Below are 24,113 nucleotides of genomic sequence, written 5' to 3'. Positions count from 1 at the left end.
CTGTTAATATAATTATTTACACTGATTGATTTTCAAATGTTCAACCATCCTCACATTCTTGAGATAAACCACAATTTATAAATGGCTGGGTTTGATTTGCTAAATTTTTTAAATATCTGCATCTATGCTCATGAAAAGTATTGATCTGTAGTTTTTTCCTGTAATATCTTTGGTTTTGATATCTGAGTAAAATAATGGCCTGAAAAATGAGTTGGGTCATGTCCCCTCCTTGTCTGTTTTCTGGAAGAGTTTGTGTAAAATTGTTACTATTTCTTCCTTAAACGTTTAGTAGAATTCATCAACAAAGCTCTCTTGGCCTGGAGTCCTTTGTGAGAAGACTTTCAGCTATGAATTCGATTTCTTTCATGGCTATAATGCTATTCAGGATATTTCTTTCCTTTGGAGTGAGCTTTGATAGCTTGTGTCTTTCAAGAGATTCATCTCTTTCACCTAAGTTCTTGAATTTATTGGCAAAAGTTTTTCTTTATTATCCTTTTATGAGCTACAGAATCTTCAGTAATATCACCACTTTCATTCATGATATTGGAATTCATGTCTTTTGCTGTTTTTTTCCTCTACTCAGTCTTGCTGTGGGTTTCATTGGCTTTCTTTTTTATTTTACTGTTTTATGGTTTATTGATTTCTGATATGATCTTTATTGTCCTCCTTTCTTCGCTTACATGCAGTTTCATTTGTCCTTGCTTTTCTGTTTCTTAGCATGTAAGCTAATGTCATTGACTTGGTGATTTTTTTTCTAATACAGGACTTTGGTTCTATACATGCCCCCCTATGTACTACTTTAGCTGAATCCCACAATTTTAATATGTTAAAATTTCACTTTAAATCAGTTTAATATAGTTTCTAATTTCCCTTTTTTATATTTTTTCTTTGAACTATGGGTTATATAAAAGCATGTTATTTAGTTTCCAAATATTTGGGTATTTTCCAGATATCTTCCTCTTATTTACTTCTAATTTAATTCAGTTATAGTTAGAGAACTTACTTTGTATCACTTTACTCCTTTTAAATTTATGAGTCTCATTTTATGATCCAGAATATATTCTCTACTGGTAAAATGTCTGTGGGCACTAGAAGAGAGTGTGTATTCTGCAGCTGTCGGCTGGAGTGTTCTGTAAGCGTCAGCTAAGCCCCGCTGCCACACAGCGCCGTGTGAAGCTTCTGTGGCTGTCCTGCCCACTGTTTCACAGGTTACTGAAATCTTTGACTGTAATTATGGATTTGTCTATTTCTTTTTGCAGTTCTATCAGTTTTGCTTCAAATATTTTGAAGTTCTATTATTAGGTGCATAGATGTTTAGCATTGTTATGTCCTCCTGAAGAACTGACTTCTTTCATTATGAAAAGATATTCTTTATCACTGCTAATATTCTTTGCCCTAGTGTCTACTTTGACACTAAAAGATCTAGTCTTATATTAATATATATTTCTTTTGATTAGTGTTAGCATAGTATACCTTTTTCCACCTGCATTAGTTATCTATTGCTGTGTAACAAATTACCACAAAGTTACAGACTTACTACAGCACACATTTATTATCTCAGAGTTTCTGTAGGTGGAGTTTGGGCATAGCTTCACTGGCCTCTCTACTGCCTGCAGTCTCTCACAAGACTGCAATCCAGGTGTCAATAGGGCTAGGGTCTCATCTGAAGGGTCAGCTGGGAAAGAATCTGCTACCAAATTCATATGGGCAGAATTCAGTTCCTCGAGGACTGTTGGACTGATTCTCTCAGTTCCTTGCTGACTATTGATTAAAGGCCATCCTCAGTTTGTGTCTTTACTTTTAAAGTGCATTTCTTGTGGGTAGATTAAAATTGAGTCTTTTTCTATCCAATTTGGTAGTCTCTGCCTTTTAATTGGGTGTTTAGGTCATTTACATTTAATGGGATTTGATATGGTTAAGTTCAAATCAGACACCTTGCTGGGTTTTTTTTTCTATTCTTCTCATCCATTCTTTGTTCCCTGCCTTCTTCTGTATTGAGTGTTTTTCATGATTCCACCTTACCTCCTTTTTTTGACTTATTATGTATAACTTTTTTTGGTTATTTCAGTAGTTGTGTTAGGATTTATAACACTTTACTTTATCACAGTCTGCCCTCAAGTAATATTATACTACTTTATGTATAATATAAACAATATGGCAAGGGGGGAGGGTATAGCTCAGTGGTAGAGTGCATGCCTAGCATGCATGAGGTCCTGGGTTAAATCCCCAGGATCTCCATCAAAAAAATAAATAAATAAACCTAATTACCTAGCCCCACACAAAAACAACAACAACAAAACAAACAAACAAACAAAAAAACTATATGACAGTATCCATCTATTTTTCTCCTCTGGCCTTTCTGCTTCTGGTATCATATATTTTACTTCTGCATATAAGTCCTGCATTGTTGTTATTTTTGTTCAAACAATCAATTATCTTTAAATATATTGAAATAATAAGAAAAAGGTTTTTATGTTTACCCATGTAGTTTCCATTTCCAGTTCCCTTTACTCCTTTGATTGGTCAAAGATTCCATCTGGCATCATCTTCTTTCTGCTTGGAGGACTTTCTTCAATATTTCTTACAGTGAAGGTCTGCTGATGATGAGGCCTGTCAGTGCTTGTATGTTGAAAAGTCTTTATTTCCTCTGGTGGTCTGAAATATACTTTTACTGGGCAGAGGATTCTGGATTGACTTTTCTTTCAGTGTTTTACACTCATAGCTCCACTGCCTTCTAACTTCCACTTTTTATGGGAAATTTTCTGTCTTCCTTATCTGTTCTTTTGTATATAATGTCTTTTTTTTCTGGCTGTAATATTTTCTTCTTATCACTGGTTTTAAGCACTTTGATCATGATGTGCCTTGATGTAGTTTTCTTCACATTTCTTGTCCTTGAGATTCATTGAATTTCTTGGATCTGTAGGCTTACACTTTTCATCAAATTTGGAAAATTGTTGGTGATTATTTCTTCACACTTTTTTCTGTACAGTCTCCTCCAGTTGCATGTATGTCACCCCCACTGAAGTTGTTTCACAGCTCACTGATGGCTCTGTCCATTTTTTTAAACTTTTTTCTTCTGTAATTGATTTGTCTTTTGTTCTGAAACACCTGCTCTGCTATTAGTCCCATCCATTGTATTTTTCATCTCGGACATAGTTTTCAACTTAAGAAATCCAATTGTAGGTCTTTTTCATATCTTCCATGTCTTTACTTAACATGTTCAGTCTTTCCCCTAGCTTCTCAAACATATGGCATATAGTTATAATAACTATCTCAATGTTCCCATCTACCAATTCTGATATCTGGGTATGAATAACGTTTTGTTTATTTCAACTTTGTTCATTTTGTACATTTCAGGCTCACATAAGGCGTAAGACATGAGAGATTAGATATACATAGATATAAGATTCAAAAGTAGAAATGCGTATAAATACATTTCTCAATGCTTTTTGAAAGATGTAAGTAGACAGCCATACTGCATGGATAATAAATAAAGATTAACTTCTACCTCATTTTAACTTACAATTTCTGTCCTCGAGTCATTTGGTGGATGATTTACTGGGGTACAAAGTTGCCATTTGGTGATAAAATTATAGCACTCTTATCTATTTTTGAAAAGCATAGCTCCAAGTTCACCCAACAATGACTTCATTCCTATAAGCATGAAGTTGCCCGTTGTTGAGCCCTATGATGTACCGTGGCTGTGCTGCATCCTACGTAGTCTAGTCCCTCAGGCTGCTTTCAGCTTCAAGGGAGACGAAGGTGATGATACAGCGCTGTGCTAGACGTGGGGCCAGAGATGTGTAGAATACACTATGTGCATGCAAGTTGGGGGTGTGGGCTGGTGGATTTCTACCGGAAATTTTCTAGGACAGAAGGAAGCATCAGCTTTATTAAAAGACATAAGCCAACCAACTCAAAGCAAAAGTCTTTCTGTGTACAAAGGAAATGGGCAAAATTATTAAGCAATTTTACATTGATTGCACTCAGTCTTGATCATATTTTTTTTACCCTACAATTTCATATGTTACAAGTACATATTTTGCTACATTTGAGGCCTAGGTTGAACCCCAATTCTAACACTTACTAGTGTTACAAGATTGGGCAAGTTATTTCATTTTTCTGTGTCTCAGTGTTCTCATCTGTAAAATAAAGATAATATTTGAGCCTACCACATAGGGTAGCTAGTTAAATTAGCTAATGTAGGGAAAATGTTTAGAAGAGCACTTGGCCTAGAGTTAAGAATTATGTAGGTGCTCACTGCAATGGCTGAAGTCTCTTGTATAATCATTGTATCTATTTTATGAGAATTGAAACAATATTTCACTATTTTAATTGATATAGGGTTTGTTGTTTCTTTCCTTTATCTCCACATTTGTTGGTCATCTATGATTTATTTCCAGTAATATCCCTAGTCAAGAACATACTCTATTATAACATATTCCAAAGGAAAATTAACCCATTTGATGACATTCCAAGTCTAGGAACACACCATGACTCCCACCCCCAAAGAGGCATATCTATATTTGCTGTTCTTTTGTTCAAAATCAAGTTCTATAAATGCAGCGTGGTGTCCTGGCTTGGATCCTGGAACAGAACATGGACATTAGTAGGAAAAGCAGTGACATCCAAATAAAGTCTACAGCTCAGCTAACAGAATTGGACTGATATGTTAATTTCTTAATTTTGACAAAGGTACCATTATAATATAAGATATAAACTTTAGAGGAAGTTGTGGGAGGGGCACTTGGGAACTCTACTGTCTTTGCAATTCTTCTGCAAATCTAAAATAATTTTAAAATAGAAAGAGTTTTAAAAACCAAGTTTGCTTCATACCTTGGGCTCCAACTTCCACCTTACAGTATTAGAAATATACTGCTTTTTACTAAGAAATGAAAATGTGTCACCTACTCCGAATACAAAATACTGCCGAATCTGCACAACAGCCCTTAAGACGAGCCAACACGCTCACATTTGGATATCAAAGGAGCTTACGCACTGTGTGATAGAAGCTAATTTCCTGGCGTTAGTTGGTTTGTCAGAAATCATACTGGCACATTGTTTAATAAAGACTTTTAAAAGATCTTTGTATTAAAACAAGGCTTTTAAAATCTCTTTTCTTCTGTCTTTCTCTTCCTCGTCCTCTTTCTTCTTTTCCTTCTCATTTTCTCTTCTGCCTCTACGTGTCTCTCTACATGAACCTTCCTCCCTGGTGACTTAATTTGACAGTCTTGACTTATTTAAATCCAGGTTATGGGGGAAAAGTTTAAGATAAGTGGTGAATACCCCAGAAGCTCAGGCAGAACCATGCAACAGCTGGCTGAGGAGCCTGCAATATCAGTGATGTAGTGGAAAATGCTGGTGGGCTCCACTGAACACCTCTGCAATCACACAGCCACCTGCCTTGAAGGATGAAAGGTAACAGATGTCAGAAAGGGCCTGAGGTTTGACTACGGCCTTTCAGCTCTGAAGAGTCCCCCCAAAGTTAGACTCCGAGGAGGTCTAGCTTCAGGTAGTATAAACATTATCACTTTGATAGGGAAGAGCTACTTTCTCCAGGATCTTTTTATACATAGTAGATTTTAGGTCATCCTTAATTTTTTTACCTTCAGTAGACAGGGGGTCGCTGACCTACATACAGAGCCATTTCATTTTCTTACCCTTGATGACAATGGTCTCCACCCCTAGGGACCCAGTTCTGCTCCATCCTCTTTGAGTCAGCAATTCACCATGGGTGCAAGACTTTAAAACCTTTGAGTCTCTGAGTTCCTGGGATTAAAAAAAAAAATTATCTGTGCTTCCTTCCAACCAGCAAGCTTCAGAATTCAGAATTCAACACACAAAAAAGGGATATCAGAGCTTTAATCTAGGAGCCTTTTGAAGAGATTTTCCCAAAAAGAAAAGTTCCAGTAAAGTTACTCTCTTCACGTCAGTAGCCGGCATGCCAGCCTCGCCCTATTTATTATCAGATTCCTCTCCTTGACCCTCTTTTAGATACTGAGATAATGAAAATGAGAAGAAGAAAAAAAAATTAGTAGAGCCCTGATTCTCTTTCTCATCTAAAGCTGTCTTCATGTAAACATTCATGTGGCGGACACACTTCCACCATGTACAGATCAGTCAAAAAGCATGCAGGTTTCCTTCTTGGTCCCACGTGTGTCAGTTCAACGCAATAAAAATTAATTCATAAGCCAGAGGTGGACCTGTGAAAGCAGCTAATTATCTTCAGAGGAAAAAAATTATTGAAGAAAACTATTGGACAATTCTTGTCTATCTCAGACCTGGTAGGCTGAAATCCGGGCAGAGTGAAAATGAAGTATGACTTTTCCTGAGAAAAGAAAGGCTCTTTCTGGGCAGGATTTGAGCAGAGAGAAGTGTTCTGAGCCCTCACCCCAACCCCTACAGTCTCCACCTCCTAACAGGAGGTTTACTGGCATGAGGTGCCAGCTCCCGGGCACGGAGGCACCACCCAGAGAGCAGCCCACTCTCCACACCCCCCTGGCGTGACCGATTCGTCGTTGAGGGGAGGGGAGAAAACGTGGTCTGGTGCGATCAGAGTTTGAGGCATCTGGAGGCGTACTGAGGAAGACGGTGTCAGGGGCTGCCCGCATTGGGTGGTTTGATGTTCGTTGAGAAACTCCATATCCTGAGCACCTGCAAGTGTCATTCTTGCCACAATCCTCCCAGCAGGCCTGCCAGGCACGGTTATCCCCAGTTTGCAGGTTAGAAAACTGAGGCTCACCAAGGGCTCACGTTTTGCCAATAGAGTGGCAGGCAGTGGAAACTGTCGGAGCCAGGTTCGAAAGCCAAGTGTCATGAGAGAGATGGATGTCACAAGATCGCTTCCCCCTTGTTAACCTAATTTTTTTTCAAAAACTGTCCATAATCAGGAAGCAGCTCTGTTCGTTTCTAATCATGACCTTTCAAACACGTTCTGTCACAGCTTTATCTCCCTTCCCTGCCACTTCCGAGCATCTCAGGCCAATTCCTCAGCTTTCTGTTCACTTGCCAAGTTCTATTTGAATGCATACAACTCACTGTCAGGAATTAAAAGAGGTAATCCAGGCCAAATCAACCCTTTACCCTCTGGGCAAAATCCTTGATCAGAGACTTCAGGAAAGGTACACAAATGGCCAATAAGCAAACAGAAAGGTGCTCAACACCATTAGTCATCAGAGAATTGCAAATGAAATCCACAGGGAGATATTCTTTATCTCACGCCAGTTAGAATGGCTACAATCAAAAGCCTGACACCACCAAATGCTGGCAGGAATGTGGAGCAACTGGAACTCTCCTACGTGGTTGTTGGGAGTGTATAATGATGTCATCACCTTGGAAGACCGTTAGGAAGTTTCTTTTAAAGTTAAATATACACCTGCCAGCAATTCCACTCCTAGACATTTATCCTGGAAATGAGAACATATGCCCCCAAGAAGACTTACATAAAAACGTCATAGCAGCCTTATTCATAAGAGAAAAAAATGGAAATGCTCAAATGTCCATCAATATCAATAGAGAATAAATTTTAAAAATCGTAGTATATCCATACAATTAAATATGACTCAGAAGTAAGATAGAATGAGTCACTCCTGTGTGCAACAGTATGGGTGACTATCAAAGACATTATGTTGAGACAGAAAAGGATAGAAAATTCTAAAAGGTAAAGCGTGGTGAGAGAAACCAGAACCATGCCTTCTGCCTTGCCTGTGGGGGTGATAAGGAACTTCCTGGAAAGATGGAAACACGTGACCTCTTGATTGGGACGCTCATTACACAGATGTATTTCTTTGCCGAAATTCATACAGCTGCACTCTTAAGGACTTCAGACCTGTCTCTGTGTGCAAGTTTTGCCTCACTTTAAAAACACATGCATGTAAAACTTTTCTCTCATACAAGTCAAAGCTCCCCCGCCTCCCCTCCATCCCTGCTGAAGAAAAGAGTGGAGTCTTTCCTCTCCCTTTTCTTCCTTCTTCTCCTCCTGCCCTGATGCCTCTGGGTCTTCCTCCTCATCTAGTGTACTGGGACCAGGGGAGGGGAGAGAGGGTGCCCATTTTCTGTTGAGGAAGGGACGCCAAGTGAAGCTTCCAGAATCAGATACAGCGAGGCAAGTGGTGAAGCAGCCTTAATCAAATGGTGAAGCCTCTGTTCCTTAATCATTCCTCAGTTCACCAAGAGGGAGAATTTCACTCGCAGTCTGGGGAGAATTTGCCCCACATCTCATCACCAGCCACAACCATTCAACACTTTTGGAACAAAATTAAGTAGCAGCCGTTGCTCCAAGGGAAACTGTGGGGATGGAAATGGCCGGACAATTTCTCTCTCAGTCTCCCTGCTCCCTCAGGATCTGTCCATTCACATCAGCCATTTCAGCTGCAGACACTTATGCCTGATAGTCTCACAGCTTCGCACAAAGCAGAGAGGGGCGGGGGGCAGGTCCCCAAAGAAGGGGCTCAGCAGAAGTTCCAGGGAAACCAAGTGGAACTGCTCCTCCATCAAAATCAAGGCAGCGGCTTCCCCATCCTTCCTCCGGGGCCTGCTGGGGAGTCCATCCACAGAGGGCGCCTTCTTGTGATGGCTTCATTAGAAGGTGGGGCGGGGGGAGGAGGACATAGCTCAGTGGTAGAGCACATCCATCACCGTATGTGCTTAGTGTACACAAGGTCCTGGGTTCAATCCCCAGTCTTCCATTAAGAAATAAACAAATAAACCTAATTACTTCCTCCCCCCGAAAAGAAAGCAGGGCTGCATTTTCCTCCTAAGTCTCTCCCCCCATGTCCCCTGCCCACCACCAGTCCTGCACCAGCCCCGCTTCTAGCCACTCTGCCTGCACCCAGGGACCCCCGCTTAGGGCTGCAGCCACCCTGCCCCTGGGGGCATGTCTCCATAGCACCTGCCTCCACGTCAACCCCGAGGAGGGAGAGCAGCATAGTGATGATTCAACAAGACTGGTTCGTAACACCCATTACTGTCCTGAACACACTGTCCAGCGTGAAGCCCCTTCTGTCCGTCAGAAGGGGTTTGGGCAGCAATCGCGTGAGCGGAACCGTAAAGGGCAGCCGGGACTGTCCAAGGACCCCAGCGACTTCCAGGCACGTGAACCCGTCGTCCAGGAGAACAGATGCTGAACACAGCTAACGGACGGCTTAGAAGTCACGTGCTTCCCCGCGAAACAACTTAAGGGATCTTTTTGAATCTTGAATTTTGCCATATTTTTCAAAGTTCTGTGTCGTTGTCGTGACATTGTTCTTGCAGTCCCATCTTTCGGTGGTTCTGGAGTCGTTCTCGCGTCCACTGGTGGCTGGGCTTCGCCTCCCAAGCAGGATGGTCTGACTGTGGGGTCGCCGAGACATCCCAGGTCCCTGTGCCTGAGGTCACTGCTCAAACCTCAAACACCGAACCTCACTGGAAACTGGGGAGAAGGAACTCCACGGTGCAGGGCTGCCGGCAGCACCGGGGCGAGGGGCAGGACCACGAGGTCCACGGGGCAGGCGGCCCCCTCGGCTTGCTGCTGCCTTCGGCGTCCTGTCGGCGAGTGTGTCCGGGATTTCTGTGGCGTGCTCAGAGGAGGAGGACCCCCACTCTGACAGGCTGCCGCTGGACAGAGCTTGGAGGACATTCTCTGCTTTTTTTTTTAATGGAGGTGCTCGGGATGGAACCCAGGGCCTTGTGCCTGTTAAGCATGCGCTCTGCCACTGAGCTAGACCCACGTGCCTCTCTACTTACATTCAAATAAATGAGGAGTCTAGAGATACTGCGTGGGAAGCGCCGAGTACCGGGCCCGACTCAGAGAAGGTGCAGAACAACTGCCACCAGTGGGAAGGGCAGCGGGTGGGCGGGTGACTGGGAACTCTGAAGCCGGACTCAGCAGCCAAGGTCTCTGCTCTGCCACCAAGTGGCTGGATGGCCCTGTGTGAGTCACCTGCCTTCTTCCAAGCCTCAGTTTCCCCACCTGCAGATTCCACCTACAATGCAGATTTGTCTCAAGGACTTAAGATAACATTCTCTAAAAAGTAAATAAAAAGCCCACACACTGGGGAATGCACTGACCTCCCGGCTCAGAACCAGAGGCTGAGAAATACCACTTCTGAGGGCTTCATGCAGCTAGAGAGATGGGGCGAGGGGAGGGAAGCGGGAGGAGGAATGCCTGGGGCAGGGTCTGTCTTGTGGGACGCAGGGGGGCTTGGCAAGTGGTGTGAAAAGGTCAGGAAGAGGTGAGCAGTGAGGAAGCCCAGGCTGAGGCGCTCTGCAGCTCCTGCCCCTGAGAGCGGGGTGGGAAAGCCGGTGCTTCGGGAAGATGCTGGAGGGTGGATGGGAGCGGTGGGCAGGACGTGTGTTCAGAATCCTGCTTCCCTCTTTAGCAATAAGTGAAAATGACGTTAATTCGACAGCTCTTGATGGGTTCATCTCTATTAACTCCTGCCTCTTGGCTCAAGCCACTTTTTCTGTGGACTGTCAACCTTGGGCCCCATCAAGCCTGTCACCACGATCATTATCAGGGACACGGATGAGGGATGGAGGTGGGGGGCGGGTAGCGTTTGCCCAAGTGGCTTTGTCTCAGAGGCTGTTCAGACAAGTGTCTCCTTAATCTCTGTAAGAGAGAGACAAGTCGTTCTGACATGTTCGATGGGGGCTCACCCTTGGTTCCCGACAGTGACTGCCCTACGCTGGCTCCAGGCCTTCCTACTTGTGTGTGTCGGGACTGCAGGAAACCTGCCGGCAAAATCCCCGCGGGAGGAAAGGGCTCTGCAGAAGCTGGGGTCCAGTCCTGCGAAGGCTCGGGCGCCGCTCTCCCCACTGGGCCGTTTCTCCTTGGACTGGAGACACCCGCACGTCCCAGGTCAGGGCCCCAAGACTGCTGCCGCCGCTCTGCTCACCGCCGGGGACCTCCCCCCACCCCGCCCTCTCCTCTAGGCTCACCTTCTCATAGGCGCTGCCCTGCGTACTTTCGCAGATCTCTGCTTATGCCTGGACAGATCAGCGGAAAATCTGAGAGCCTTCTGGAAGCCTTGAAAGCTGAGCTGACCTTCCTAGAATCCAGGAGCTGCTGCTGCGGCGGGTGGGGGATGGTTTTGTTGTTAATAACCTATGTCGTTTCCCTTTCGAACTGTAACTCTGATTCATTTGGGGAAATGAATTTGAAAATTCGAAAACACAGGCAGGCAAAAAGGAAATAAAAGCACCTGTCACCCCATCCTCCAGGCATAAACACACGTTGGCCTGTGCACGTCTCGGCTTCCTTCCTGTGTGGATACAGATCTGCGTGTTTTTAGGGGGGGGTTGTTTGTTTTTTTGAAAATGGGAGTGTTCAGTGCTGTTTTGTAACCTGATCTTTTCACATACCACACCTTCATGTTTAATGGCTGCCCAGTGTGTGCCAGTGGAGATGTGCCCCAGTCAGTTTGCGGCGTTGTGTTTTCTCACACCCGCAGTCTGCAACTTACACCGTTACCCGCTCTAAGGAAGCACCAAGGTTTAGCCAACTAGAAGCTCTTCACTAAAAACTGAAGAGGGCACCTGCCGCCCTCCAGAGGGTGGGAGGGGGTCCTCGTTCTTCTGAAAGCTACCTTTGTCGCAAATAGCAAGCTGGCCATCAGCCAGTTAGGCTGGAGACGTGGAAAAGAGGCCCACTTGTATTTCCCGGTGGACTCCCCTCCCCGGTGGAGAGGCTGGGCTGCTTTAAAAAAAAAAAAAAAGCACAGAGGAAAATGTTTTGTAGTTGTTTGCGAGAGCACAGGAGCTCAGTGGCAAAATGAGACGGAGCCCTTGATCTCTAACCTCCCGCTGCACTGCTCAGAATCCCTCCCGGAGGGACGAGGCGGGGGCAGACCTGAAGCACTCCAACTGCCCAGCTCGCATCCGCTCGTACCTGGTCTTTGTCCTGAAGGACAATTCACATCAAATTGTACTTGTTTGTAGAGCTCTTTCACCCAAGACAGACCACTTCTCAAGATACTGCTGACATGGAGGCTAGAGAAATACAGAGAAAGAATTAAAAATACTGAGAGTCCCCGGGTAGAAGTGTAAGCAGACTTCAGGGCAGCCGCTTCCAGCCTGGAAACCCCCAGTGGGTGCTCTCCCTCAGAGCCCCTGTCAGTGAATAACAGGGAAAACAACAGCCACGTGAAGGGAAACCGGGAGGCGTCCGTTAACGAAATGCGTCTGTTTGCGTGCTTTTAGGGAATGCCAACTGTGGGCTAGCCCCGCCTGGGTGCCGAGAAGCAGAGATACATAGACCCCCATTTCTACGCCCAAGGAGCTAACAGTCCAAGAGAGGATCAGACGTGCCAGAGGTACATGACAACACAGAGGCGCGGCCGAGAGCAAGAGGAAGGCCAGATAGGACGCGTCTGGCAGCCACACCGGCTCAGGTGGGATGGATGCTCAAGATGGAGCATCGGAAAATGAAACTGGTGAGGTCCACAGGAGCAGGATCATGTGCGGTCCCAGGTCCCTGGGAAAGGAGCATGGGCTCTCTCCAGCAGGCAGGAGGAGTCTCTGGGTTTTCAGCAGGCACATGTCATTTCGTTCACACTGGAAGGGCTCTTTCTGGGTCATGAGGAGCTCATTGGATTGGCACAGGGGTCATATTGGGAGAATGTCATTAACATTCAGGCAAGAAATGATTCAAGCCTCAACAAGACAGTGACAGCTGGGATGGAGGGAGGAAGCAGTTCAAGTGATGATGAAAGAGATGGAATGAACAGGGCTGACTGGCCAGATGAGGAGGGGGGGGCATAGAGAAAAAGCCAAGAGCAAGTCATTTACAGAGCAAGACGTTCAAGGAAGCAGAAGAGGACTACACCTGGGGCAAGATGATGGTCAAGAGGGATTCCCTTCCTCAGACATACGGAAGAACAAGAGGACAATCGTGTAGAAACAGGTTCTAATAGGTGTGGGGGCCGGTTCGTTGGCAGAAGGGAGAAGGATGGCAGTTCCGGGATCGCTTGAGGATAGTGATGGACATTGGGAACAGCCACTAAAGGGCAAGGAATGAGGAGCTGGTCTTCAGCCCTAGAAAGTGTGAACTGAAGTGTGAGGACCAGCTGAGCCTGGAGGCCAAGCTCCATGACTGGTGTTTCCTCCACAGCCAAGCGGGGAAAGAGGGTGAGTGATGAGTGGGTCCCTGGTTGAAAATTTGGCCAAAAGACGTAGCAGGTGGCCACATCCCCTCAACTCAAGGGAACTGAGGATGCTGAGAAGACAGTGAGTGGAGTGCCACCCAGGGAAGGAAGTGAAGCCAGAAAGCACCAAGAGCCAGCGGTCAAGGACTCAAGTCTCATCAGAGCTGAGATGCAGAGGGAGCACTCCAACAGGAGTGCAAGCTGGAGGGACCAGAGCCTTCTGCTCTGCAGTCGGCATGTCAGCATGTCAGACTCCAAAGATGGAGCGACCACACCGATGGCAATGTCTGGGAGGTGACGTGGGGGAGGGCGGCTGAAGTAGGGCTGGTGTTTGCCCAGTGCCCGTGAAGGACAAGGGCCAGCAGAATGGAGGAGGGTCTGTGGGACTGTCCTACTTTCAGGTGGGGGCAGACTGCGTTTCCCATCGGTGTCCGAGGCCCAGGGTCCAGGGTGGGCCTGCCTGGTCAGCAGCCTGCCCCTGGTGCTGAGGTTAAGGTGCTCAGAGTTCTCCCAGGTGTGGAAGAGGCTCTGAGGAAGCTGCTCTCCTGAAAGGCACTGGTGCCTGGAGGAGAGGACAGTCTTGGGATCCACTGGTGGACCTGGAGGCAGCAGAAGCCACCCACCTCTAGAGGAGGCCACAGGGTCCCATGGAAGCCTAGAAACCACAGCACAGCATTGTGGAATTTAGTCAAAATCCACGGTCTGTTCAAGGAGAGTTTGAAATCCATGGTCCGTTCAAGGAGATGGTCCCACGGTCAGGCACGGGTATGTGTATCACCCACGTCTCCAGTCCTGTCTGAGGACACCCCGGAGCCACTGCGTGTCAGTGTCTTCAGGGATGGTTAGATTCCTCCCTAGGAGTAAGGCAATACTTGCTGCCTCATACCGTCTCCAAAGCTAAGGTACATACAGGCTGATAAAGAGCCCGACGGTCTAAGGGACCCCCTCCTTAGAACCGTGACTCCTGGGCCCTCAACTGCCACCTGTGACACAGAGCTCAGGTAATTAGCGTTTCCCACAGTCATCTGAACCGCATTCCCTTCGGAAGGAGCACCAAGCAGTTACAAATCACGAAGTGTTAACGCTGCTCGTGCGTTCGCAGGGAACTTTCCTAGCGATTTCCACCGCTGAGAAACCCATGGGCCTGGTACGCCCAGGTCTGCATTTAGTTTGCAGCTCAGTCTGAACTCCTGTAGACGCGGCACAGGAGATCTGAACCCACGTCCTTTCTTCCCGGCCACCTTTGCTGCTTGAGGGAGCCAACCTTCCCGGGGGCGGGGAGTCCCGAGCCCCGGGGCGGCCGGCAGGGCTCGGCGGCGGGGGGCGGCGGGGCGCGGGCGCCGGGTGACCGCCTTGGCCTCCCCGCAGGTGCGCGCAGGCGCTGCTGGAGCACGGCGCCTCGGTGCAGCGCGCGGGCGGCGCGGCCCGGGACACGCCCCTGCACGTGGCGGCGCAGCGCGGCCTGGACGAGCACGCGCGCCTCTACGTGGGCCGCGGGGCGCGCGTGGACGCGAGGAACGGCCGCGGCGAGACGGCGCTGAGCGCGGCGTGCGGCCCGGCGCGGCCGCCCGAGGAGCAGGCGCGCTGTCTGCGCCTGTGCGCGCTGCTGCTGCGGGCCGGCGCGGCGGCGGACGCGCGCGACGAGGACGAGCGCAGCCCGCTGCACAAGGCCTGCGGCCGCGCGCACCACGGCCTGGCGCGCCTCCTGCTGCGGCACGGCGCCGACGCGGGCGCGCTCGACTACGGGGGCGCGTCGCCGCTGGCCCGCGCGCTGCAGACGGCCGCCTGCGCGCCCGAGCCCGCGCCCCAGCGCACCGTGCAGGCGCTGCTCAACCACGGCTCCCCCACCGTGTGGCCCGACGCCTTCCCCAAGGTAAGAGGTGGCCCAGGGACCGGCCTGCAGACGAGTGGTCAGAATGCAGATTCTGATTGCACAGGTCGAGGGTAGGAGAGTCTGCGTTTCTAGCAAGCTCCCAGGTGAGGCCGAGGCTGCTGGTTTGGGGACCGCACTTCGAGGCTCAAGGGCTGGGCGGCCCTTTCTAGAGTCACTAGAAAATTGAGAGGTTGGGGTGTCAACAAGCATACCCAGTGTGACCTTGCAGAGTTGTCACCTGGGGACGCCAGGCACTCATTTCGATGATGCTGTCGTGCCTCAAAATATTTTGGCAGCTTATCTTTTGGTGTAATTGGTGAAGCACAATGAAAATCAGCCGCTTGTCGCATCTGGCATTTGACTTGAAATGAGATATCCAGTGTGCTCAAACACCTTATTAATGAGATTAATGACCTCACTTCACTCGTTTGCAAATTTCCCTCATTCAGTCCTCACCACACTTCTGCAAAATACCTCAGGCTCGTGAAGTTCCCCTACCTCGGTTTCAGCTGGGTGAAGTGCCCCACCCAGGGCCAGGGCTGTATCAGACTGGACTCTGAGCAGCTGGTCACTTTTCCACGTGCCAGATAGACCCTGAAATAATAAAGATGAAGCATAAAGATTTCTCATCAAAGAAAATGTTCCCAAAAGAAAAGTTCCCAAAATATTGGTTGAAATAAGAGATGGTCCTCCCATCTCTTCACCGTAGGGAAGTCATTCCATTAGTGGTAAAATTGAGTGTGCTTAATTTAAAAATTACCTCAGACTCACCGATCATATGCAAGAGACATATTTGGGCCTGATAAGTTTTAACAAATAGCTAAAAACTGCTATCCAAAAAGGACGGGGGTGGAGAGAAGAGCTCAGTGGTAGAGCACGTGTATAGCATGCACGAGGTCCTGGGTTCAATCCCCCGGACCTCCATTTAAAAAAAAAAAAAGACAGTAATCTAGGTGGTCTAAAATAGTGAGATTCGCATGTTTCCCTCAAATGCTAACTTTGCATGCTGGATGCCTGCCTAGTAAAGGCCGTGTCTGTCAAACCACAGGTGAGAAATGGAAGGTACACACGGGCGACTTCCTTACTTGACAAACATCATGACAAGTTTCTTGTGCCAGCTCCTGCACTGTCATCAAGTCATGTTCCCAAGGCACTCTGCCAATGCAGAGATTCCAGCATGGTGGGCTCATGAGAGGGAAGAAATACCAGCATTTTTATATCCCACACCACTTACCTTTTATGTTCATAATTTAATTTTGACTTTTGCCAGCAGTAGCAGGCTTAGTTCATCGACTGATAAAATGGAAACAAGACCCACCTACTGCCCCTCCAGTTCACACCGTGTGTGCGTTAAACCACGCTGCACACTTCAAGCCTCATGGTGTGAAACTGCATCAAGAATGAACAAGAAACAAAAGAAACAACAAAGAAAGAATCAAGACTTTGGGAGGGGGTGGGTATAGCTCAGTGGTAGAGTGCACCCTTAGCATGCACAGAGTCCTGGGTTCAATCCCCAATACCGCCACGACAGAAAGGGGAAAAGAAAAAGAAAGAAAGAAACAAGACTTTACAAGATGGGCCACAGGTGAAAGATACCTGGGGCAAATTATTTTAAAGAAGAAAGAGTCAATATATTTCAGTAGCGACTAGTAATATTCCTTTGATAGCCTCTAAGTCATTTAATTGGAGTGATCTCTGACCAGGTTTCCGTATCCCAGGGGCAGTCCCACAGGCATCATCCCTGGGGACAGCACCTCCAGCGCCTGAACTCTGCCCCTGGGGCTGTAAGAATCACCCCACCTTGACCTAGAGATACAGGGCAAGGCCAGCGCCTCCCCTTTGGGCCTCCAGGAGCCCTGTCCTGGGGTCCTCTCAAGGGATCCTGTGTCAGCCACACGGGAATGGAGCCTGATCGGTGCAGGGTGGGCATGGGGTGGGTTTGGATGCAGTCAGTTACACCGGGGCCCCAGAGGCCCGAGCATGCTTGGCTTCTGGAAGTGGCAATGCATCTCCCAGCAATTCCACGTCATTGTGGAAGGAATTGGTGTTTCTCTGAGAAATCTTAATACTTTGAGGCTTTCACAAAATAGCCTCGCCTCCCCTGTGCACAGCACAATGCCGGCGGCACTTCCCGGTTTTCCGTCAATGTTGAATGAGTGAAGGGAGTTCCAGCAAGTCCACAGCGCGGGAATGCAGTTAATTCTTTAGAAATGGGCTTCCGACCTCTTTGCGCTGAGGTCCCCCACACCTGGAGGGGCGCCCCACGAAACAGTGCCTAGAGGTCCGCAGCCACCCGCCCCGGCGCTCCGGGCAGGACCAGACCGCGGCCAGGAATGCGTTTGCCCCCACGCCGAGCGTCCTCTGAGCCCGCGTGCCTGTGATGCTGCAGCCTTGCCCGCAGGACGGCCGGGGCCAGCACACAGGAAACCTGGCGGCAGCATCTTTCTCCACCCAGGCCCCCTGCGAGTGCTCCACCGGGGAAGGGGTCTAATCACCACGCGGGACATCAAAGGGCAGCCCCGACTCGGCTCTGCAGCCCCGCGGAGCGCGCAGCAAACACACTGAAACGAGCCACAAAGATGCTCCACAGGCAAGACTCAGCGCCATGGCGAGACGGACACAGAGGCACCGGGGAATGTCACAGAGCACGCCGGCCGTGGGCAGCAGCCGTGCTTTAAATAGATGTAAAGAGACACCCACGGAGCTCAGAATTACTGAGGCAAAAGGTTTCACAGCGAGCTTGTGACATAAATCACAGTTCCCCCATGCCCAGACAAAGGCACCGTCGCCACGGCAGGCGGACTCGGAGCATCCATCGGAGCCGCGCGCAGTGCGCTGCCGCGAACATCAAAGCGGTGTCACGGCTTGGGAAGCAAGCATGTTGACAATGCCAGGCCTTTCTGCCCGGCTGACCCCTAGTTAACACCAGAGTCAGGTATCGGGCGCGAGGGCAGGTGCGGGCGCGGTGGCAGGCGCCTGAATTCTGGAAGTCATCAGGACAGCGGGGGCCCAGCCTGGAGGAGAGCAGGCAGGAAGGCAGAGAACACTCGCCCGTGTGGATCCAGACTTGCTTTGCAAACTGCCACGAGTTGACTCTGTGAGTGGGATGCTTGGTCTGGAATAAAGCGCTTTGCACCCGTTTCTCTCTCCCGCTGCCCCTCACCTGGCAGTCATCAGTTACTCACACTCAGACTTGCCCACGGGTTGGGGAAGTGTAGGGACAATACCAGCAGTGAAAAATCTCCCTCACAGGCACCTCTTAAGCACTTATTCATTCATTCAACAGACATTTCTAAGGAGTTACAGTGTTCAACAGGAGCACAGGTCTTTCCTGCCCTCCTGGAGCTGCCAGTCATGTGAGTGAGATGGCCTTGACTCAGACAGCCACACACACCACTGTGAAGTTGCTGTGATGTTAAAAGCTGCAAAGCCAGGGCCTTCCAAACCTTGAAAATGCCAAATAGGGGGCCAGACCTGGCTAGGGATGGGGGGCCCTTCAAGGCTCCCCCAAGCTCTTATAGAGTGAGCCCAGATCTGAAGACTTAGCTGTGTGAAGAGGGGAGGGAAAAACATTCCAGGCAGAAGGAATAGCACAGGCAAATGTCCTGGGGCAGAACGAACACTGTAGCATGTGCAGGGTTGGCGGGGTTGGGGGGAAGGTGACCCAGTAGCTGGAGAGGAAACAGCAAAAGGGAACCAGCTGAGCTGGGATGCTAGGCAGGGGCCTTGTTAAGGGTTTGAGCCTTTGTATTAAGAACAATGGGAATCTATGTCATCATTTTAAGCAGGAGAGGTGACATAATCCAATGAGAATTGGAGGGTGACTTCTCTGCTCAGGGATAGGGACATGCTGGCATAGGAGGGCTGGTGGGGAACCACAGACTGCAATCCCAGTGAGGGATGCAGGCAACTGGACAGGAGGAGATGGAGGCTGATGGCAAGAATGACAGATTCTAGAAGCACCTGCAAATCTCTGATCTTGCCTTACCTTCTGGGCACTGACCATGCTGAAAATTTGGACCAGAAGTTTTGTGTTTTCTTTTTACCTAATTACAGAATTCAGCAACGTGATTTCAGCCTCCAATTTCCCAGGGTTTTCCGTGGGAGAATCCCGGGGGAGCAGTAGTCAAAACCCAGGCTTCACACAGCAGTGGGTGCACCCGGCCCCCCAAGGGAGGAGGGAGGGGAGCTATCAGAAACAGCGCGCCTCTGTTTTCCTTGCTCTTGTTTTATTTCTCCATCTACATATAAAGCAGTGTGCCCGTGTGATTCTTCCCCTTAATTTTCTTTCTGCCGCCTCATTAGCTGAAGAGAGTGTGTGTGGACTCTAATGACATCAGCGTGTCAGAGTAATGTGGCAGCCGCTTCTCTGCAGACAGCAAGGAGGCAGCGGAAATTTTTAAACTGTATTGGCGTAAAAATAATGAAGGCAGCCAGCTGCCTGGCAAACATGAGGGGGCACAGTGTGGAGGGGTTGGGGAGGGCCGGGGAGCCCCAGAGAGGTGGAACAGAGGAGAGACAGGAAATGAATTCCCGGAGACAGGCAATAAGACTTTGTCACAGTCTGTGACCCAGGGAGGAGGGGCCTGGAGGAGGGGGTGCGCTCCCTGAAGGAGGACAGCTCGTCCTGGGGGAGGGGACTTCGGGGGAGGGCTGGGGATGTCCATGGTGCATGCAGTCACTGGGAACCGGCTAACATTTTGCACAGAGAAGTGAGAGGGCCATGGGAGGGCAACTGGAGGGCCGAGGTTAGCCCGAGGAAGGTCTGAAGATGCAGGACCTGCCTTGGATACCGCATAAAGACAGACAGACTAGAGCTAGAGGTGTCCAGTGTGAGCTGGGTTTTCTCCCAGCACAGAAGGAGGACAACTGAATTCAGGGCCATGCTCCAGGAAATGGCATCTTAGTGGTGGCTTGTGTCAGCCAGAAATATCAACACACCAGGAGCACACTGTGGGGTGCGAGGCTGGGCTGGGAGGATGCACGCCAGCCTGGCTCCCCCTCTGCAGCTCAGTCTCCCATGTTCATTCTCTGTCTTTCTCCTCCTGTAAAGCCCTCTTAAGCCCAAGCTTGTGACGGTAATGAATTAGGAAAAAAACAGATTTGGGTTAGGGAGGGGCCAGAGATGACAATAGTAATATGATTACCAATTTAAAAGGGCAGCTGCTCCTGTCTTCACATTAAAATATCTTTGAAGACATAGCAAGAAGAGGAAAGGGGGGAAGGATGGAAGGAAGAGAGGGAGAAAGTAAATCCTCATGAAGACCTCATGGCAGGAAGGCCGACACACCTCTGCTGCACTGCCCTAAGTTTTCAGGCAGCCAGGCAGACATTACAAACAAATGTTTAAGTCCACCGGGCAGTAGCGGATGCTTGTGGAGGTGCAGTGCATCAGAGGAAATGCAGTCAAGTGCAGAGGTGGAAACCGAGGAACCTGGGTTGCATAGCAACCTGCTAATCTGCTGGGGAGCTCGTGGGAGGAAGAGGCTTCCTGGTGGAGCGCTGGTCTCCAGGCGAGTCACCAGTACAAGCTGAGAATGGGGCTGGCATCACCCTTGCCAGCCTTCCTCCCTTTTGCCCCTCCATGGTCTCACAAGCAGACAGAGAATGGGACCACAGACTTCCCCTGCGTATTGACAGGCCTCCTGTCTGGATCTCACCTTAATCAGAGATGAACACAAAGAAAAATAAATGGATTCATGGAGGGGGCAGACAGCAGAAAAAGAAAAATGAGGCAGCATCCTGAGAATAGAGAGGAAATCCCCACCTCTCATCAAAAGGTCCAGAAGAAATTCTGGGAAATTGTGTGCCCTCCCATCCTCTATGGACATAGCTTTTAAGTCCATAAAGCCAAACAGGTTAAGGTGAGAAGTCAAAAGAAAAACATGGAAAGGAAGATGGAAGAGATAAATTTATACCAAGAAAGCAAGAGCAAGGTGGTGGATTAAATTACACATTAAAGGAAGTAAAACTCAAACTGATTCATTAAAAAAGAATCAAATCAATGATGTAAATGAAGGTGCTGTGCTCTTTGCCTGTGTGCCCTCACATCCAGTCCCTGCTGTCCCTGTGTCCTGCTCTGCATCTTGAGAGGACACAGGCACTGCATCCAGTCCCTCCAGGCTAATGCTGAGTCCCATATCATCTGGCTTCTGGGTTCAGCCAAGGGGACACCACTGGAAATTGAATGTGGAGAAGGAAAGAAGCCACAGTATCTCGCCTCCTCTTTCTCTTCCTTGAGTAGCTTCTATAGCATCACCTGCATCTCCATGGCTCCAGTACTCCCAGATAGCTCCTTCTCATAATCACAGCCCCCATCAGGCAGCCCCTGTCTGACTTGGTTCCAACCTCCCTTGTATCTCACATAACAAGATGCACAGAGGAGAAGCAGTCTTCAGGATTGGTTACATCTGAGTCTCAATGATGTCATCAAAGAACCAGATGCCTTCCAACCTCAGTAAATCAGCACTGACCTCAAAATGGTTCCTCTCTTGGTCCCAGGGTGGCTTCCAGCAACAACTGGACCAACCAGCTTCCTGTTCAGACCCAGCTGCTTTTCTCTAGAGGCCCTGAGGAAGCCCTTCCTTGTGTTTTATTGGCTTCAATTTAAGGTTTGCTTAAACCTACCCTTCCTCAAACCATTAAATGGCAAGAGAAATAGAATGATCAAGATTGGATTAATCTAATCATTTGAAGTGTTGGGAAGTCAACCACAATGTTCACTACAAAGGACTAATGTTAAAAGATCTTAAGTGCAAAAGGAAAAAACAAAGCCAGGAAACTAAAAGAGAACACAATGGCCATGAAGGGCAGAGAGCAGAGAGCCAACCCACAGATAATTGATGTTACTGAAGAATGTACAACAGATGGATCAGAAATAATAATCAAAGACATAGTAGAAGAAAACTCAGCTGCACTAAAAAATCTTAACTTACGGAAGTTGAATAGATGTTCTCCACAAATCAGTGATGAGAGACATGTATTTATATATGTTCTAGCAAAAATGTTCTAAAAAGTCACAGAAAAAGCTTGCAAAGTATCCAAGCAGAAAACAGGTTATATTCATAAAGGAATAAAAATCAGGCTGGACTCAGATTTCTCTGTTGCAGTATTATCATGAAACAATGAAACATCATTGACAGATTTTTAAAGGAAAAGTTTGCATTCTAGCATTCTAGACTCAGCCAAGATAGCTATCATTTTTGATGGCAAAAGACACTTTTAGATGTCAAGGGATCATAAGACATGCCTTCCTAATGTTTTTTGAAAAGAAAAAAAATAATTCTATTTATTTGATTATTTATTCAACAAATATTTGCTGAGCACCAGCCATTTGCCAGGAACATACTAGGTGCTCATAATACCTCATGAGGAAATAGATCAGAGAAAAGAGAGTATTCCTACCCCCACGGAGCTTACATTCTAACAGGGAAGACAGACCTTAAACAGTGAGCATAAGAAGTAGGCCAGTCAAGCTATAAGGACTTGGGGAGAAGAAGCCGGGCGAGGGGCAGTGAGTTTTAAAGAAGGTGCTTAGGGTGGGTGGACTGGAGAGGAGAGGGAATCAGCTAAGCTGATATCTAGGCAAAGAGCAGCCCAGCAGACGAGCCACTGGTCTGTGGCCCCGAGGATGGAGTGGGCTTGGCCCGGGTGGGGAACAAGGGAACCAGTGTGGCTGAAGGTGGAGAGAGCCAGTGGGACGGTGGTGGGAGATGAGATCGGAGAGGTAGGGGAGGGACGCAGATTATGTGGGGTCTCGTAGGACGTTGTAGTGACTTTGGCCATTGGAGTGGTTTGAACAGAGGAGTGGTGTGACCTGACTAACATGTTATCGGGACACTTGTGGTCTCCACGTCGAGAAAATACTTTAGGAAGAGGAGATTAGAAGTGCAGGGAGGGGTTAGGAGGTTGTTGCCACATTCCACATGAGGGCAAATGTGACGTGGACAACAGAGGTGGTCTGACACTGGATATGTTTTGAAGCTAGAGCTAGCAGGATTTCTTGACAGATTGGATGTGGGAGAAAGAGGAGCCAAAGATGATCCAAAGCTTTTTGCCTGAGAGAGCCATCAAGGAAGGTGATGGGTGGTAAGTCCGGGGTGAGAGGAGACTGGGGATCTCTGTCTTCAATATGTTAAGTGTGAGATAGAGCCAGCCAAGTGGAGGCATCAAGTAAGAGTTGGACATTCAAGTCTGGAGTTTGAGAGAGAGGTCTGACTGACCTGGAGACATGCTTTCCAAGGTCAGTGGCATGTGGATGGTATTGAAAGTCAGGAAACTGAATAAGGTCACCAGAGAGTGAGAGTAACCAGAGAGAAGGAATGGGGACTGAATCCAAGGCCATCGCAACATGGATAAGATGGAGGTGAGAAAGCAGCAGAGAAAAGGAGAAAAGTGAGTAGGGGAATAGTGAGGGAGGTGAAGGGATGGAAGGGTGGGAGTCAAGTGAGGAAAGTATCAAAGCGGAGGACGCGATTAGCTGGGTCAGATGTGCTGATGCAGCACAAGGCGAGGCAGAGCCTGGACCACCAGATGCAGCCCGATCCCAGGAGCTCTTGGCAAGGGCAGATTGGGTGGAGTGGTGGAGGCCAAATGGGATGGGAGTACTCAGCTGACAAAGAGGTCATGTGAAAGACTGTCTCAGGAATGGGAAACTCAGTCTGTCTCAACTTGACCTCTTAAATATCTCTCAAAATCGTTTTTCCCTTTCCACTCTGACTGCCACCAGCTGAGTTTTGGCTACCACCATCTCCCCCTGGGATTGCAAAAATATCCTCATATCTGGGCTCTCTGCCTCCAACGTGGCCCCATGAAACTCATCGCAACATGGTAGCCATGGTGATATTTCTAAAATTAAAATCTGATCCTGTCACTCCCCCATGCACAATCCTCCAAGGGCTTCCTGGTACCCTCAACGTTAATCTAGCCTTCTTATCTTGGCAGACAATGCTGTTCTTCATCTGACCCTACTTTCCTCTCCAGGCTCTCTTCTCACTAGTCCCTGTGTCAAACTCCATGCCACAGCCAATATTATTTGTTCCTTCTTGCCTCCCAGTTTTGGTAAATGTTTTCTCCACCTAGAACACGCTAGTCCTCAGAACCCTCCATACCTTTTGCAA

General features: G+C 48.3%; 1 protein-coding gene across 1 annotated transcript in view; it reads left to right on the top strand.

Annotated features, from left to right (window-relative positions):
- ASB18 (ankyrin repeat and SOCS box containing 18) overlaps positions 1 to 24,113 on the top strand; it is a 55,078-nt gene that overhangs the window by 24,885 nt on the left and 6,080 nt on the right. Inside the window, exon 4 of the mRNA XM_072961888.1 lies at positions 14,490 to 14,994. Coding sequence (XP_072817989.1) covers positions 14,490 to 14,994 — 505 coding nt within the window. The remainder of the gene's footprint in view (positions 1 to 14,489; positions 14,995 to 24,113) is intronic.

The sequence above is a fragment of the Vicugna pacos genome, chromosome 5 (assembly GCF_048564905.1).
Source record: "Vicugna pacos chromosome 5, VicPac4, whole genome shotgun sequence".
NCBI lineage: Eukaryota > Metazoa > Chordata > Mammalia > Artiodactyla > Camelidae > Vicugna > Vicugna pacos.
The sequence above is the reverse complement of the archived record's forward strand: the minus strand, read 5'-3'. Positions and strand labels throughout refer to the sequence as shown.